Below are 17638 nucleotides of genomic sequence, written 5' to 3'. Positions count from 1 at the left end.
TCATTTCTAATCATGTTTGCATCAGGAGACATTTAGATGAAAAATGTTTTCGATTCATCATTATTTTCACTAGATTCATTCTGATGAACTAATCGTCAGAGACTCCGAGTCAAATTTATCTGACGCCGAAAATTCATTGTGATACCTCAGTACAGTGGTCGCCAAACCGCGGCCTGCAATCAGCCATGATAAAATAGTTAAAGACGTCATTTATTTGCCAAGCAGTCGGCTTTTTAGATCTTTTTTCTATGTATTAACAGCAGTTTTTCATTGGAATTCCACAATTGGAACTCAGCCACCCGAGAGAACGTGACTGTCGAAATATAGATATTTTTTAAAATGTATTATGCATTAAGTCGACACCAACTATAGTTATAAGCGTAACTAATCCTCAGGACTGAAGAAATTAAATGTCCTGAATAATGGAACTATAGCCTAAAGTTTCTCGTCAAAAATTCCGATCCAATCCTCTTAGAACGATAGGAAGCTGCTCAAGAAGTTCCGAGAATACGAGGATTTTTTGCGCCTGAAATGGACGCAACACACAATACGTATATCGCCCCGACCTACTGAACGGTGGCTGCCACTACCTAATTAGAACTATCACCATCACGTACGCGCATTTCCTTTGTGATTCAAACTCAATAAGTCTGGTTTAATCCCATGATTCACTAATAATTAAGGCTGGAAAAATATAACAATTTATATTATTACTTTTGTTTATTATATTTATTTATAGTATTGACCATCATGAGTGTGTTGACCTGTGAAATGGCACATTCCACCTGAGGCATGGCACATGCCAGAATTCAAACAGGCTTCAGATGCAATAAAATGCAATGCAAATTACAATGCAATAAAAATATACAAAGTTGATACTGGAGACCCTTCCATTGCCACAATGGAAAGGTTTGCACCAACAAATAACCCCTAAATTTACATTGGTGGAAGTGATTATCAACAATTTTATACTTAACTGGTGTTAAGGGTGAGTAATAAAGTGATTTTCTGTAATACCTCATAAAAAGTACAAATATTTGCGACCCCTCACAGCCTTGCCGATTTGAACAGCAGTACATATCTTCAAATTGACAAGGCTACATGCCTATTCAAACATGTAGCCAAAAGCCATGAAAATCCCAAGCCTGAGGGTGAATTTTTCCTATACCTTCCCTCAAATCCACTAAATTTCTTTTACTAAAACAAACAGATTTTCTATTTTACCAACCATACAGTTTTTCATTTATATTTGTAAAATAAATCCTATTTTACACACAACTGTCTTAATTCTCTCAATAAACTAATTGTCACACTGATCTACCCGACCTGGGGTGCAATTCTCATTCAAGAACACAGTCACTTACCCCACAATTAAGGGATTAATATGTACCCAAGGTGCAGCACAAAAAATTGACTTTAAAATTTTCTTTTTTCTTTCAGTTCGAAAGGAGAATGAGCAGATGATGAACTCCCTCAACAGAGAAGGTAACACCATAGTCGCCACCGAGGACAACACTGTAGGTGGCAGCACCGAAGTGGGTGTAGGTGCTAGTGATAGTGGTGCATCAGCCGCAGTGACCGCAAATGCCTCGGTGATGGGGACAGAGGAAAGGGTGTCAACCTCTCCCTCATCATCCTCGTCAACTAAAGGGACGCCCTGAGACAGGCTCTTGGCAGTAGTGCCAATCTAACTAGGACTAAAAGTTTACACGTGAGTGTAAGTAGAAGTGGTGTGGGTTAATTACCCTTTAAGATTTAATTCCAATTGGAAGAGTTGATTTTGTTCCAAGGTCAAATGATGACCCTCCACTATTTGAAGCAATGATGTACCCTCATTGGTCCCATCATGCCAAATCTACAGACCTCCCAGAAAAGTATTCTAGAATGGAAGTGTGTTTTTTGTGCCCTGGATACAAAAAATTATGAGAATAAATAATGGTGCTTGTTATTTTTTTCTATTTCACCAAATGTTTTGCAGTGGAAATGTACATAGCCCAAACACTTAACAGAAGAAGTTTTACAGTAGGTTTCAGTGATCCTTTTGTAATACATAAATGGTAAAATGATGCTTGATGCCATGGAAGCACATAGCAGGCCCATTTGCACGAAAGATTTTAAGTGTTTCAAATTTTTGAGGCATGTAGCCAAAGAAGAGTTGTAAATCAAAGAAGCACATTCATAATGTCAGGAGTAATTTGTGGCAGTTAAAAGTGAGTTGAATGAGTGATGTTGAGTCAGTTGTTATTTCAAAGTGAATTTGTCAAAGGACACATTAATATTTTGTAGGCCAAACTGCTGTAATTAATTTGTGCCTCCCATCAATTTTGCCCATACTCTGTGTAAAGCTTTGAACATTGGATTTCAGATGGGACAGATGTGAACAAATCCATATTTTAGAAAGAAATAAGCCAGAATGGGTAGCACCTTTACAAATTGTCTATAGCACAGTAATAAATTATTTTAGTTATAAAGCATAAATTGGAAAGAAGATTAAAAATAAAAATAGTTTTTTATCTTTTTCCCAACAGAAATGCTCACAAAAATGTATGCAAAATGATGGAGATCAATGCAAAATCAATACACTTTTGAGCTTACTTATTAACTTAAATAATTAAATAATGTAACAAGTTGTGGTGAACTAGAACAGTAATAATGTTACAGCATACCTACAGGGAAAAGATGAAAGGATGCCATGATTTGAATTTTTATTTTATTGTGAGAAAAACATGAAAATTTTGATGAATACCTTTGAATTTGGTCCAATAATGTACCTACCATAACAGTATATCTTTTATTTGTAAAGTCTTCCTTTTGTCAGAGGAGTTTTCTGTTGGTTAATAAAAATCCAATTCCATGCTACTTTGACACTGGATTCAATCATCCTGATTTGACTTATTCCACTAACACTTATATACCCTTGACAAGAAAGACCAGATTTACCTGGTTTAAAAGTGAAAATAGGCTAAACATGTGTTCTGCATTCTCCAATGCATAGATACATTCTGCCAAAAAATGTCCACTCCATGCCCCAGAGCAGGATTACATGACTACAAACTAACTTTAAATGGCAAATATAATTCAAGATCTGCTTTTTATACCCAATTAATACTTCACTGAAAAAAATGGATGGGTGAAACATATTGATCTCATAAAAGATATGACAAATTCTTTATAACCTAATAAGTATTAATTTTATTTTTGGTTCTTTATTCAGTTCATAAAGATGAACTGGAATTCTAAAAAAACTCAATGTGGATTTTATCAGCAACAAAAACTTTTATAGGATAATGTTTTAAATATTGAATGAGCTGTCATGAATACTGCCATGGTGAAGTTCGGTATTTCAGGGTCAATGATGGCACACAAAACATTTTGATACTCCACAAACAGTGACTCAAAGAAAGTTTGAGTTGCTGATAGAGTCAACATTACTCAAATCTCATCATATTCCACATGAAAAAAAAGAGGCTACTATAAAATAAATTTTTGTAGTTAATATTAGATTGAACTTAACAAAGTTATATCCATTGAGAAAGCTGGTGCTGGAACAGCTTTGATATCCTCCACAGGCAAAGAATTTAGTGGCAGCATCATACATTAAGGCCACGTTAGTCTCTCAGAAAAATTGCTTAATCAATAGCAATTTCCATTGAAATACAATCACATTTCCCCCTCTCAAACTAAGTCGAGTTGAAAATGGAAAATCATCAATTGGGTTCACCAAAAAAAAAAGCTGACATTTTGCTGTCAAAATTCAATTTAGCCAATGAAAATTTGAATATCGTCACATAATATTTAATACATTTATGGAAACATTTTATTTTTTCCATCATGAAATTTCCACAACACACCAAAGATGTTCCCACTTCAAGTTGACTACATTTTTCCATCTGTACTATCATTTGAAAAAGCAAAAAAAAAGAAAAACTATTTTTATGCTTGTAGCAATTAATTAATGTAGGTACATATTTATTTTAACACATTGCAATAAAACTTTCTGAACCCTGAGGAACAACCAATAATTACCCATATTTTTCTTCATAAAAAATTCAATGGCTCAATCACTATCCCTATACACATATCTTCATTCATATTACACAAAAAAAACTGGAATGAAGGAACATTGACACATAATATTTACTTTTTGGACATGATTGTATGATAGCTCAATGCACATGGCTCAATTCAACACAAACCTTTTTACAGGTACCATAATTTTATATGATATTCAGGCAATGCATATGATGAAATGGGTGAATGTCTTTCATCAATAACATAGTACCAACAATTACCACAAACAGAACCATTGCCACAATATCCACACTCCATAAGATATTTTAATAAGAACTTCCATTTACTATCCCAAAATACACGCCTAGAAAAATGATGCAGCTTCATTAGTTGATATCACAACACTCCTTTACTGCCAAAGGACCAATTTCAGCCATAAATCTAGGTATAAAAATTATATACAGACTGACAATCTGCTGTGCAAGATTTCCATGAAATTAATACTTGTAATATAACTTTTAGTTGATGCCTGCAATGATAATAACTAAGTGATATTACAAATATCTTGTTTGATGGCATAGAGGACAGGATTTTCAGGAGTTGACAGCAGAAAATAATCACCTCTGCATGGCATAATCCCAGCGTTAAACTTTCCCCAGGCTAATATAAGGCCCCACATGAAGCAGCCAATCTTTAAGTTTCTCATAAGACCACTGTTTTAAGATTGATGGGAATGTAACATACTGATATTGATTGTAAAACAGAATAACAATTCAATAAATAATCAATTAAAAATTTCCTAGTTTTAGGCAGCTGAATTTTTTTTCACTATAAAGTTGACTCCAATAAATTTACCAGATGTCCCATATCCTAATGCCTAGATCTGCAAATACCGAAGTCAAGCAAACTGCACAACACTGATAAATCAGTAAAATATGTAACCTTAAATTCCAGCATAATTCTCTCACGGTATCAGCAGTTTTCTATCACTCTTCTTGTAAGCCTTCTCTACTGATTTGATTATACTACAATAGGGCATAGTAACATCAGATGCTGATGACACTTGGTGAATTGGTCCTTTCACCCTGGAACCTTCAAGACAAATAACTGGCCAAAGTGGATTAATTGAACACCAGAAATCAGTTCAAATGCATACAGGTTTTGAATGGTACAAATAATCAAGCAAAAATTCAGTGTGATCCAAGCATCAACTGAAAATAAAATTCAGAATGGTTTCAATTGGGAAAACAAAGGCCTAAACCATTCAAGGTATAAGTAAAATTAAATTATTATCTAGTCTTGAGACACCAGTACATGATTTCTACCAAGGGCGACACAAGCAACTTCCCACAGAGCACATGCACTAGATTACAACCTTGATTTTCACTGGATTCAGCAAGCTTGATTCGGGCTGCATACCAAATTGTACACAATGCTTAATGCCAGCTGAATTTAAGCTTGAATTTCTTACAGTTAGGTTTGAATACAGCCAGCCAAACAGTTGAAATCAAGTTTGAATCCGGCAACTTGGATTGGTTCATCTGAATTTTGACTGGCACACAGGATTTTACAGGGTGGATTACATTTAGAATGCAACCTACCTAGTCATATGGGTTGGAAATTAATTCATTACATACATATTTTCCAAAAGTAAAATAATGCCTAATCAACCACTGATTTGAAAACATACTTCAATATGTTATCATAATTTAAATAAATTATTGGTGATATTTTTTTCATTAATGTGCCCCAGATAGATTATGCACAATCAAGCTTTCTCCAAGCAAATCCTTTCTCCTAAAAATTATTTTGGCCAATTTCTTTATATTATCCATCTAGAACATCAAATGATGAACAAAATTATTCACTGAGAATTAGAGGCAGAAATATTCCATAAGGGGAGAATAATTTGAAAATTAAAAGCAATAATCAACAATGCATTGATAAATAAAAGATCCCATTACAAGGATTCAACTCAAAATTCAGAAGTGCATCCCTTTAAGCCAATTAAAGTAGGAATAAATATCTGAAATAAAAATCTGAAACAGCCTTTTTGGTTGGCTAGACCACCATCATCAGGGAGAGGAATGTGTCTTAACAAGTCTGAGGATATGGTGAGACCAGTGGTGAGGAGGGTATAGAGTTGATGTGATAACGTCACGGCCCAGGGGGGTCCCATGAATTGCTGATTGAGAGAGAGAGAGACGGATGTTGCTGATGTCACAGTTTTGGCGGGAAATGACCACAAGTGAAAACTTTCACTGGTTTGGTAGTGTGCGCTTCTATCCGCTTAAGTGTATTTTGGATAGTCTTTTGGCTGCGTGAAAGAACTTGCAGTTGATTATCCCTTGATCCCTGTACATAATTTTGTTCTGGTGTAAGTGTATGAATAAGCTTTTGTAAGCATCCAATTTGTGGTTTTCAGTGTTTTTCGGCAAAGCGAGATCTGTGGAAGTGATCTGATGTCAGAAGATTTCAAATTTGTGCTTTCTGACAGCAGATTGATTGAATCTTCCATTTTTACAATGTACCAAGGGTTCTTTGAATCTAGCAGTTGGAGTGCGGATTGTTTATCCTATGAACGAGTAATCACAGGTTACACACTACCAAGTTAAATGTATCTCCCACCCCTCACAGTCAGCAATTTTCCAGAACTCCCCAGGCACAATTTCTCGCCAAAACTGTGACTGCAATTCATGGGACCTCTGGGCCAAGACATCATCACATCAACAACATAGGCTCCTCACCACCCCTTACTCTTACCACACCCTCAACGTTGAAACACATTATCTGCCCTGATAATGGTTTTCTAGCCAAAAAATCTGTTTTGGGTATACTTATTCCTACTCCAATTGGCTTTAGAAGATACATATCAGCCCATAAGCAGCTCCACCCAATTTTATTTAGGATTCAACTCAATCCTTATATCCAAATTCTTGCATACTAAGCATCTCAGTACTAATTTCTATCAATTTTTTCCTCCAAAGCTGATTCACATAGAGGACAAAATCTCAGCATTCATTCTCGCATAATGGGACAAATAATTAATTTAATACATCAATTCAAGCCAATCACTAGGAATCCTAAAAATAAAAGCTTCACAATGAGGCAAAAAAAATGGCCAAAAATTGATATGAAAAGTCTAACAAGAGCCAGCATGCAATAAAGTTGGAAAAATTATCATTTAATGAAACCTTTTCCCAGGACAAAATTAAAATTTTAGTTATTCAATAGAGTTCTAATGATGGAGGAGACATCCATGGCAGCAGAAGAAAGATGTATCCTCGGCAGTGTGTGGGGTAGATCTCATCGCGGGTACACCCTGAATGTGTTTGCTCCAAAGCAACTAGAGTGAGGGGCAATCCATTTCTCAGAGTACTCTCCACAGCATTGCTTAATAATTAGCGAAATAAATTACCCGTTATTGATAGCTTAGCGATAGCAAAGATTGCATCATTTAATGGGGAGGTTTAAGGATGAGGTAATTTAGCACAATCAAGAATCCAGTATTTTAATTCTTGGCTTGAAATCATACTGCAGATTTGGTACAAACAAGAAAATTATTGGTTTGCAGTGTAAAAAAAAGGTAGCAAAATAATTTAAAAACCTTTCCAAACTATAGAAGAAGTCATAGATGAAGCCAAGAATCCAAATTATTGTGTAAAAACTGAATTTATACATAAAATCGCAGAATTTTGCATTTACAGAGATCAAGGAGCCTTGCCATTCACTCAATAATCAAATATTCCTGTAACCAGGCTCAGCCAGGGCCAGATTTACCGAAAGGCAAAATAGGCATATGCCTAGGGGCATCGCAGTCCAAGGGGCACCTTCTATTACCACATGTGAGTAAAAATCATTAAGAGCCTTATCATAAAAATCGGGGATGGAGGGGGGCTCAAGTGAGGAGGGGCGCTCAACGGAGAGGTGCCAATAGCATAAATTTGAGTAAATCCAGCCCTAGGCTCAGCTGTATTTAATATAAACATTAAAAACCACTTACTGATACTTTCAACTGTTCAGTAAAAAAAAAGTTCAATACATATTATTCTATTCTAATTTGATTCAAGGTCAATATTCACTAATGAAGGATACAGTATGTATCTAGAGCCCTATTAAAAGGGAATACTTCCAGTAAATTTCAGATTTATCGGTCCATCATTGAAAAAAGTCATTACATGATCAATAGTAAGCTTAAATTGCAGAAAGGAGTACTTTTATTTTATTATTCCAGCGACTGTCATTCTCTCCTTAGTTGAGACAACAACTACGACACTAAGCAAAAGTTATCTGTAACTGCTACTCTGAGGTATGTTTACTTATTCAAGCAAAAGCTCTCCTTTAAAAATATCTTTGACTTTGGAGATCCACATATATGTTCAGTGGTTGTGCCATGGCTATACACATTGCCATGGCTAAGAAAAAAGTAAAATTACCATTCTAAATGACACATATGACACCAAAATGAAATGATACAGCTATACTAACACCTTGAAAGAAGCTTAGCAGTAAATTACCTACAGACGAACAACTAGTATTCAAGAGACAATTATTTTTTAGCTGTGGGAAGATACATAAGTCACGTATTATGAGAAAATTGGTGGTTATTTTCAATAAAAACGGGGATATTAAATACTGCAATAATATGTATGTACTTCTAAATCCACATTTGCATTAACAATGACTCCATCAAACCGATAGATAGTCAGCAGAAAAATTCCAGCAATAGAAAATAAGTGTTGGTCATCGGACAACTGAATAAATTAAATGCATGAAAATGAGTCAAATATCTGAGATAGTGATTCAACCTATGGCTTAAAATTCAGTGAAACAAATGTGTTGTCAACAATAGGGTTTACCCATCTGCCATAAAAAATTCAACGTCTCTTTCTCTCTTACATCTAAAACTCTCAAGGATTTTACAACTTCTATCTCAATTTTTAAAAGATCCACCACTTTAGCATAAACAGTACACCTGGTCTTAATGTAAGATGCTAATGTGCAAATGCTGAGTTGGGAAAAGCGAGAAAAAAATGAAATCAATACAAAAATCAATTTTGGCCGATCCTCTTCTGCTTAGAAGGTAATCCTAAAACAATCAATTGGTTCATTTCTGTAACATGGCAGTCCAAAAATCCACAACACACATTAAAGCCTCTTCAACTAAAATAAGCTCAAGTAATTCAAAATGGCAGTATTCATTCATAAATTAGTACATTTCATCTACATTTTTATCAACACTTAAATAGTTTTGAAAAGAAATGAATACATAGCATGGAGTTGGAAATGTACAATTGTCAACCATTTTTATACGTAGTTGTGATTGCAACTGTGAGTGGATACTTTTTGTGTGTCAAGATGATTGTGATTCACTATCATGAATGATCTAATTGTACTTTAATGAAAAGATGTTGACTTTGTTGTTCTCATAATTGTTCAGAATTAAAATTAAAATTTAAAAATTCTGATTTTAAATTCAATGATTAGTATTTAATTTACAATATAATTTGCATATCATTTTCTAAGTTATTAATTCCTCACGTGAAAGACTACAACATATGAGCTAGTCAGCTTCAGTTAGTCTCTTGGTGATTAACATTACTTGTTATTGTTAGAAACCTTTTAAAGACTATGGATGTAACTTTATATCTACCGTGGACATTTATTATTTCTTCCATACAAACTGCATTTTAAGTTTTATATGCCCATTACTCATACATAGGCCATGTGCATCTCAAAGAAGAAAGCAATAAAGTTTGTTGAGTTTAACAATAATGTAAATAAAAGTTTAATCTCCGATGAAATCTTAGGAAAGTGAATATGAAATGTTAATGGTAAATAATTTGTTACAATAAAAATAAATCTGTCTCACTTCTTCATTCACTATTTCCCCTAATTTCTCTTTATTACCATGATAAAATATCAAAAAAGCCTCATGTAATACCCAAGCCATATGTATTTGAAAGTATATACCTAGGTACATACTCCAATAACCAACTCAGTTCCATTAGTTCATTTATCTTCTATTTTAGCACTGAATTTTGAACAGAGATGAGCAGAAGTTCATCGTTATTATATAAGACTTTCATAATCCAAAACTAAGATGTCTATTGAACAGGTTTTGAGTTTTAGAGACAGAAAATGACCTATTTCTGAGTTACAATTGTGAAAATCAGTGCCTCAATCAATCTCACTGAAAGGGTATACCTTATTGTTAAAATCATTACAGAAAAATTGAAATTTAACTATAATTACAGAATTGGCCACAGGAAATTATAGATTACTCAATATTAGTTACGAAAGGACAATACCAAATAACAAATATTCCCATTAAATATTTAGATCTAAACTTTATCAATCATTAAAACTTAAAAATAGATAACCCTTAGTAATCAAGAAATGAGAAAGATAGTATGATGCCCAGACCAAAGCATGAGGCCGTTGAAATAGGCTTTCCAAAAGTACCACCCATTAATCTAAACACTTATGATGTGTGGGCAAAGATGGAGATAAGAGAAACTTGTCACAAGTCATCAGCATCTACGAGATTGTTATTGGAATCCACATATAACCACAAATTCTAGGACAAAAGAAAGACATTGCCACAAAAATGATAAAATAACACGAGACCTTAACTGGATGAAGATGTATCCATGCATGACAATAATATGGCAGAAAATAGAAGAGTCCATCACACTTGCTTTTATGCACACTATTGAATAATCAATGATAGTACAGCTTCATGTTCACCACAAATATAGATGCTGGAAAGTGAAGAACCTAGGAAATCTCAAGTCTAGATATAAATAACTAACAATTGAAACAGGATACAGAAAAACTAATTATTAATTTGCCAGACAAATACTATGATTATAGCTAAATTTCAATTTTATGAATACACTTTGATTTTTCTATCATAGGTTTAACAAAAAAGAATACCCTTTCAGAGTGTTAGATTGAAGCACTGATTTTAAAGAAATCTGAAGCTAAGAAATACATAGGTAATTTTTTCAAAAGGCACTTCCCTTAACTTTCTTTAGAAGTGAAATATTACTGTTTTTTATTACAAGTCATCGTTTACACTTTCTTACTAAATTTTTTGTTTTGGTTATGAATGTAAAAGTTAGAAATTTTGAGGCAACAAAATTGATAAAAGTGTTAATTGACTATTATGTATGTCTTTTGTTAACCATTGCCGAAATGGCGTTCCGGCACCATGACACCTCTGGATACTGCCATCTGCCACAAGAAGCAAAGGCATAGCAAAGCATATGAGCAGCCGAGGAGGAAGTCCTCCCCTGCTTATGAGCATATGCAAAAGGTCATCAGGTAGCCAACTCACTACTGTCGGCATCAAAATTATGTGCCGCTGTGCTTTGCAAGTTTATATCCTGATGTCAGTGCATGCCATAATCATGAATAAAACGTCATTTTAAAGATAATTTTTTTCCATGAAAAAATCAATATCTAGACACATTAGTGCTGTAAGTGACTCCGTGCACCGTAAAATTAGCCGTTTTGTCAACTTCATGAACTTTGTAACTCAACCTAGGGAACACTACAATGTCTACAGCATTTGTCTTCCACAATAAGTTGCAAACATTTATTTGACCAAGAAAGTGGCTTTTTTATATCTTTAAAATACATATTTTGTTGTAAAATAACGAAAATGTGTCTGGATTTTTGAATTTTTCATAGAACAAAAAATAAATTTATCTTTCACGTTTTATTCATGGTTACGGCATGCACTGAAGTCCAGATATAAATTTTCAAAGTACAGCGGCACATCATTTTCACGCCGACAGTAATAATTAGACCAGATGGATTCAGTATAGCAACATGGTTGGGCCACCACATCAACGACTCCATTGGAACGCCAAGTTCAAAACTGAAAGTATGCCATTGTTCAGTATATAAGTAGGTACTTTTCCTTCTCTCATTAAATCTGCCCTAGCTGCTATTAAGTAACAAAAAAATCAACAATTCTACACTTAACACGCAATACTACGCCAGACAATAAAAATTTTTTAAGTATGTCACTCTCAATTTGAGGTCACAATATTTCTGCCATTTATGAGGTGGAGTGGATAAAATAAAACACTTTAATGAGGTAGGTGAGGAAAAATTGAAAAGTGTGTGTGCAACGTAAGTTTGGTGAAGAACGAAGTACTACAGACTTTTAGGACAGACTCAAGAATTTAACACAGTTATCAAGGAAAATAATTTAATAAAAATAACATTAACAGAAATATTATGTACACTGGAACAACAAAATTCATTTTTAAGATACACTCAACATGAAGTTAAAAAAATACAAACTTTCAACTTGCATTCTAGCCAAAAACTTGGCTCTTAAGAAATCAATCTCAAGGTATGAATACCTAAAGCAAAATGCACGTATACCTTACCAGAATGTTCTACTGCATCCAATTTTTAGGCAGTGATAATATTTTGCACTCTAAATTTCATATCAATTATTACAATCACTCCTTAATTCTGCTCACTTTTACACAAGTGCACACTTTAAAATAATGCAAAGGAATTGATGGGAAATATATACATCAAGGATATGGAATCAGGATGAAAATTTCGTTTTTGTCACTGGGTATATGTAAAGTTCATTCTTAAAACCTTCTATATCCATGATAAAATGGTTATGGATTTCCTCACATCTGAGGCCATTCTTCTTTTCAAATCTGCAACCTACACAATGTGTTAAAACGTTACCCACTGACTGGCGATTTGTTGGACCCTCTTCAATCTTTAGGCCCCCAAGGTAGGCAAGATGATAGTCCCCATTACAGCCATAACCTTCAGCAGAAAAGCGGCCTTTAATGAACAGGAAAACCAATAATCGATTTAACAATGTTCTTAGGGACCAGACAAATTTTTTATTGTAGATGTAAGCCAATATTAGCAGCTGATGATGAAATTCAATAGATGATGGAAAACAAGAAATAGATTTATTTCTCCAAACTTCAGCATGTTTGTAGGCATTGATTTTCAATGAGAATAAATTAATTCCAGATAGATTGTTAACCATTAACTGAGATTCGTCGAACTAACTCGAAATAGATTAAAAGGCATAGAATGAAGAACATTTATGGAAAAAAACAATGTACATATGAAGGAAATTAAATTATTACTCACCTGAAGAAATCTCTTCTGGGGATTCATCTGGAGATTTCAGTTTGATTTTATCTTTTGATAACTGTTTCAAATCTCTCACAAATTGAACAGATTCTCCCTCCAATTTTCCCTCAGTGTTGCCCACCACCTAAATAGCAATGCAATCAGTTAAGACTACGTACATCATTTTCTGCACCATTTTTTTTTTTTAACCTTCAAATAGCTTTAAGAAAATATTATGGAAAATACGAACCTGAATAGACAGTTTCCGCAAGTTTTTCTTCTTAGTAATATGACTCTTAAGCCATTTCCTCACATCCTTGACTGTGAGTTCCTGAAGGCACTTAATCTGAAAGTAGTATTTAAAAACATAGAAACACTACATAGATACCCATTCCCATAGATAACAAATCCAACAACAATATCATAAGAATATTGGAGTTGTAACATTATTTTATATGCATTATATGATCATTTGACGATATATGCAAAAGCTAGCATGCAGGGGGATTGCTAATAGGAGGCAGGTATCATCAACAGCACACAGACAGTTGCTGTTGGGCGTATACAGGTTTGCAGACATATCAAAAACAATATTTTGAAAGTCGACACTGCAGCTTGTACTCCAGAATTAGAGTGATACGTCAAAGAGCAAAATCATCACACTATGTATAGACGGAATGAACGACAAAATTGAGTTAAAATTGAAAATGTCAACAGAGAAAACTGCTTGCAAAAAATATAAATTACAAAGTGATGCTTTCAATTGACATGCGGGCCAAGAACAGCTGGGGAGGGGTTAAACAACAATAATATTTGAGCATATAAGAAGTAATACTATCTTAGCTTAATCACTTCTAAAGCCACCGGAGATTATTTCTAAAGCCCACCTAGTCAAGCGATATGAAGATGTTATCATACACATAGTGGGTACAACAGATGACTTGCAAGCTGTGATCCAGAATAGGACATCCCATTAGATATTCGTCCACTCAAGGAATCCAAGGGTGAAAGGTGAGACAAAGACCCAAGATACTGACTCCCTACAGAGAGCTACCAATACACAACATGTTTAACCAAGCCTTACGTTTGCAATTTCCATTTTTATATAAGTGAAGGGGTATTTTATAAGTTACGCGAAGTAGCCTAAAAAGGCAACGCATAAAACGCAGTGATAACGTAAAAACATGCAACAAACTCTGATTCTTTGAACGCTGTTCATGTTCTACAAGAAGGAAAAGTACTAGAGACCATAGTAAAGAATTATTCAATGATAAATGCTTTAAAGCTAAATAAATGAAAACATTTGAGTATTTACAATATATTGCATTTGAATGAGAGTGTAGGAGTAAATAAACCATATGTAAGCTATTTTGTGAAAGTAATCTAAATATGTAATATGTGAATTAAAGTAACAGACTTATTGAAATTGATGTCAACCAACTTGCAGAGCTAATTCACAAAGCGCAAAGCTGCCGCATGACCAAGTATGCAGAAATTAACTGGGTCTTAAGCCCATAATCATTGATTCATTTATTAATTTATTTCCAACTGCTCTGTTTACAGCACTTAAATGCCTTTACAATGGAGGATTAACAAAGAATAACATAAACATTCATGCTCTGGATAGGGACCACCTACCCAGGTGGGATTCGAACCCACGCCCCATGGTTAGGCAGGCAAGATCTTTACCCCACCCCAGGCAAAAAAATAGAGATAAGGCAACTCCAACATTTTGTGAAAAAAATTCTTTTCAAATTAAAAATTATGACACCGTCAAAGAATAACCATAACTACAAAAGGGACATAAAATAAATGAGCAAAAGTACCTTGATATAGGTACTAACAACTTTTTAGATATTATGATACTTTTTTTTTTTCAAGTTATCATTCTAAAAAATTAGGAGTATATCATCTCACTCTTGAGTTGCTGAACTCATGATCATAAAGTGCTGGCTGAGAAATTTTCAGCTTTAGAGACCTCACGGCAGCTACCTATCCCCTGTAACATTAAATTAACACACCTCCCTGACATAATAACTAATGTATTACAACACAAATCGTGAAATACTTATTACTGGAATAAAGATGGAATAAAGAAAAAATTCAACCCTACCTCTCGCTGTAACCGATCAAATATGTAATCAGATGAGATAATCTCGCCCCAGTTCTTAGAAACTTCCTCTTCCAATTGATTATCTACACATGACTTAATCTTGATAAGGGCGTCACGAACTTCTTCAAGCTCCTGCGCTCCTTCAGGACTCATTACGAGACTATAGAAACTATGCAGGAAGTCTTCAACTTTATTATCCACATCATCCACACTGAAATGAAATTTAAAGAAAGACAAATCTCAGTTTGAATTCATGAGTAGATCTCATTTGGACCCCCAAAGGAGTCGGTAAGACACATAATGAGATAGCAAGGCTGCAGTGATCGACTCATCCAACTATAGCGTCTTACAACTTTAACAAATTTACATAAACGATTGCTAGCCATTCTGTAATTTTTCACAGGTACTCACAAATTCAAATCTTGAATTAATTTAACTATGACTCTCACAAAAAAGCAAACCATACACAAAAACAGGATAAACTTTATTCCTTTAATCAACCAGACACAATTTCAGCCAATAAAATAATAATGACAAAAACCAGACAATAACTAATTGTATGCCTCATGAAATTACCAACACTATATAAAAGGCAACTAATCTCAATCATTCCTAGGGAAAATACTCACTTATGTTTATCAGCATGCGTGTTAACAGTCACTGTGAAACCAAGTATGCCAAAGGTGTCCCGGAGTGAGCAAGATACATTGTAACCTAATTGTTGCTTGGTCCTTAGTTCGTCAAATAATGGCTCCTCCATGAACATCTGAAACCAATTCACTCATTTCAACTACTTGTAAGAAAAATAATATTATCATAAAATGCTTCGAAGAACATTCTATGATCCTAGAAAATGGGGTTATTTACTCAGACTGAAAATTGACACTCATTAAAAGAATTCATTTGATGAAAGGGAGACAGGTATTACAAAGAAAACACATCTACCTCATTCAGCCATTCTCTCTTTAAGTAAAAAATAGAAAAAGCCTAAATACCACCCACTTTTCATTAATTGGTGACATCATCATCATTCCCCTCATTTCCCTCATTCAGCATTAAATAAGGGAGAGAGGAATAGCTTACTATAGTGTAAACATCAACAAGCTACACATAACAAATACAGGCATCCCCCGAGTTACGTAAGAGATGCGTTCCGGCAGACTATGCGTAAGTCGAAATTTACGTAAGTCGAACCTTTGCGTTGGCGCTTCAGAGATTGCTGTATAACACGTTGTATCGTAAAGAAATGAGCGCAACCACATACGCCACCACATCCATCGCTAGAACTGCAAATTTTCACGTTGATTGCTGACTTGGGATTTATAAGCGATTTTTCTACAGAAATTAATGAAATTTTCTTCGAGGAATGACAAAAATGGGTCACTTTGTTATTTTTAGCACGTAAAAAACTATAACTATTCGATATTTTTTCTACCATAGGTTGTACGAGCGAATATCTACTTCTTCGCGCTCGCATTCGAAAATTAACGTAATCATTTGAAATACGGTTATCGCTTACGTAAGTACGGATTTACGTAAGTCGAGACATACGTAACTCGGGGGATGCCTGTACACGAGGTTGAGGTGTGGCTGAGAACCACTTGGAAGTAGGGCACGTCATCATCCATTTGTCCGTAAAAAGGTTAAGGACATCAATTTTTCACCACAAATAGCTCTTAACACTTAGCGGACCGGGGTATTTAAAATCCTAGGAACGCAGATTTGGAAATATGTGCCTATTAGGGCACAATGCCTTTGGTTTAAACATGGTTTAAAAGCTAATGTTTAGCTTATAAATTTACCCAATCAAACGTTATGATGCATCAATTCATTATGAATAACGAACAACAACTGAAAACGTACTAACGAATACGTATCGTACGCTTTAAAATTGTTTAGGTTGACACGCCTAAATGACGAGAATCTTCGTCATCCGTCCTGAACATTAGGGAAAAAAATGACGAGAATTCTCGCCATCCGTACGCAACAAGTTAAAGAAGACACTGGATCAAAAAATGGAAAGATATGGATCAATTTATTTTTCAAACTATGTACCACATTAGGCAAAAAATTTGTGTACCAGGCCATTATAACTAGTATTCCACATGCTCAGAATCATATTAAATATACAATTGGTGAGTAAATCAAGAAATATACACTTATTACACACCCAAAAAGTGTTTAAGAAATTTCTAAATTGAAATGTATGAACTACATAAAGCATTGTATGCTTTTAAAATATTGATTACAGCTCCTAACGAGTAGTTTGGCCTATTTGAGGAACACTTGTGTGTGAATGCCTAATTTTTACCAAGCATTCTACATAGAAAATAAAACCTTTATACATATTTAGCACTTCAAATTGCAATGAAATGATTGGGC

The 17638-nt window shown here is 34.4% G+C and overlaps 2 protein-coding genes across 2 annotated transcripts in view; one reads left to right on the top strand and one right to left on the bottom strand.

Annotated features, from left to right (window-relative positions):
* LOC124164767 (zinc finger and BTB domain-containing protein 4-like) overlaps positions 1-9882 on the top strand; it is a 148139-nt gene extending 138257 nt beyond the window's left edge. The window contains exon 2 of the mRNA XM_046542026.1: positions 1441-9882. Coding sequence (XP_046397982.1) covers positions 1441-1661 — 221 coding nt within the window. The 3' untranslated portion in view covers positions 1662-9882. The remainder of the gene's footprint in view (positions 1-1440) is intronic.
* A 2336-nt stretch (positions 9883-12218) lies between these two features.
* LOC124164735 (nardilysin) overlaps positions 12219-17638 on the bottom strand; it is a 37279-nt gene continuing 31859 nt past the window's right edge. The window contains exons 17-21 of the mRNA XM_046542024.1: positions 15886-16022; positions 15257-15467; positions 13394-13489; positions 13162-13288; positions 12219-12840 (exon numbers count right to left, since the gene is read on the bottom strand). Coding sequence (XP_046397980.1) covers positions 12587-12840; positions 13162-13288; positions 13394-13489; positions 15257-15467; positions 15886-16022 — 825 coding nt within the window. The 3' untranslated portion in view covers positions 12219-12586. The remainder of the gene's footprint in view (positions 12841-13161; positions 13289-13393; positions 13490-15256; positions 15468-15885; positions 16023-17638) is intronic.

The sequence above is a fragment of the Ischnura elegans genome, chromosome 1, assembly GCF_921293095.1.
Source record: "Ischnura elegans chromosome 1, ioIscEleg1.1, whole genome shotgun sequence".
NCBI classification, from domain to species: domain Eukaryota; kingdom Metazoa; phylum Arthropoda; class Insecta; order Odonata; family Coenagrionidae; genus Ischnura; species Ischnura elegans.
This window is presented reverse-complemented; position numbering and strand designations above follow the sequence as displayed.